At 47.8% G+C, this 1,599-nt stretch overlaps 1 protein-coding gene across 1 annotated transcript in view; it reads left to right on the top strand.

Moving 5' to 3' along the window:
• Window positions 1–1,599, top strand: part of LOC116073721 (sodium channel protein type 11 subunit alpha-like) — a 131,895-nt gene that overhangs the window by 90,044 nt on the left and 40,252 nt on the right. The window contains exon 14 of the mRNA XM_031345745.1: window positions 155–334. Within this exon, the coding sequence (XP_031201605.1) occupies window positions 155–334 (180 nt within the window). The remainder of the gene's footprint in view (window positions 1–154; window positions 335–1,599) is intronic.

Here is a 1,599-nt window from a genome sequence, read left to right as displayed (position 1 = left end):
TGGGCCTGTGTGCCTGGAGCCTGGAGCCTGGAGCCTGGAGCATAGGTTGGCCTCGGCCACCATGCACGGGAGCCACAGTGGGTCCCTCAGACTGTCCTTAAGCAGGAGCCTCCAAAGCAAAGCTAGTTCCTGCTTGTCCTTTGTCCAATTGCAGGTTTTCACTGGAATTTTCATAGTGGAAATGTGTCTCAAGATCATCGCGCTGGACCCTTACCACTACTTCCGGCATGGCTGGAACATCTTTGACAGCTTCGTGGCCCTCGTGAGTCTTGCTGACGTGCTCTACAATAGACTGTCTAATAAAAACCGCACCTTCTTGGCTTCCCTCAGAGTGGTAAGGAGCCTTCTTTTGTTTCATTTTTATGTTTTAAATTTACTTTTATCATGTGCACGCGTGTGGGGCTGTGTGTGTATGTGTGTATGTGTGTGTGTGTTTGTGTGTATGTGTATGTGTGTTTGTGTGTGTATGTGTGAATGTGTGTTTCATGAGTGGAAGTCAAAGTACACCTTGCGTGAGTTGATGCTTTCTCCGGCCCTGAGGATCCTGGGGCTCAAGCTCAGGTCAGGAAGTGCCTTTGTCCACCGAGCCATTTCACCTGCTCCATTCTTTCCCCTCCCCCTCCCCCTTCCCTCTCCCTTCCTCACCCTTGGGTCTTGCTATGTAGCCCAGGCTGGCCTGGCACTCATTATATAGCCCAGACTGCCTGTGTGTCCCAGTGCTGAGGTTATAGGTGTGTGCCACCATACCTGGCCCTGGCCCCACATTCTTATTTCACTGTGTAACCTAGTATCCTGAATAGAAAAAAAAAATTCTTGAATGGGTTCAACAACTGTTTTGGACTAAACCTTAATTCATCACATCTGAACTTCAGGACAAAATTTGTATTCATCCCCCTCCCTAGGGAGCCCAGGTTGGTCTCAAATTCCCAATCTTCTTCCCAAGGCCTGGGAATACAGATGTGTTACAGACGTAAACTATGCCCAGCTAGTTTAGGTTGATTTCTTAAAAATAATTTTAAAAAATTTTGTGTGTGTGTATGTGCATGTGCATTCACGTGTGTGTTACATGTGTGTCACATGTGGCCTGGAGAAGCCAGAAGCCAGCATTAGAGCCCCTGGGTACCAGCCACCCAGTGTGGAAATCTCTACAAGAACTTTCTCTGTAAGAGCAGCATGTATTCATGACTACTGCACCGTCTCAGAAGTTCTACAAGAACTTTCTCTGTAAGAGCAGCATGTGCTCACCACTACTGAGCCGTCTTTCCAGCCCCAGAGTAAGATACTTTCCATTTTAAAATAGAAGTGTAGGCTGCTGAGATCGCTCAGCTAGGGTAGCCTGTTTGCTCCCCATCTTGACGCCCCGAGTTCAGTCCTCGGGACCCACATGGTGGAAGGGGAGAACCGACTCCAGCAGTTTATGCTCTGCATATAAATCTCTTGTTTTGACTGCTGTTCCAGGTTCACTCTACTTCTGTGATAAAACAGAAAATCTGACCCAGAGTACCTTAGATGAGGAAAGGGCTCATTTGGTTTATTTTTCTGTAGTCTGTCACAGACGGAAGGCAGGGGAGGAGCTCACTCACAGACAAGGTATCAGAG

The sequence above is a fragment of the Mastomys coucha genome, unplaced genomic scaffold (assembly GCF_008632895.1).
Source record: "Mastomys coucha isolate ucsf_1 unplaced genomic scaffold, UCSF_Mcou_1 pScaffold23, whole genome shotgun sequence".
Classification (NCBI taxonomy): domain Eukaryota; kingdom Metazoa; phylum Chordata; class Mammalia; order Rodentia; family Muridae; genus Mastomys; species Mastomys coucha.
Note: the sequence above shows the minus strand (reverse complement) of the source record. Positions and strands in the feature narration are given on the sequence as shown.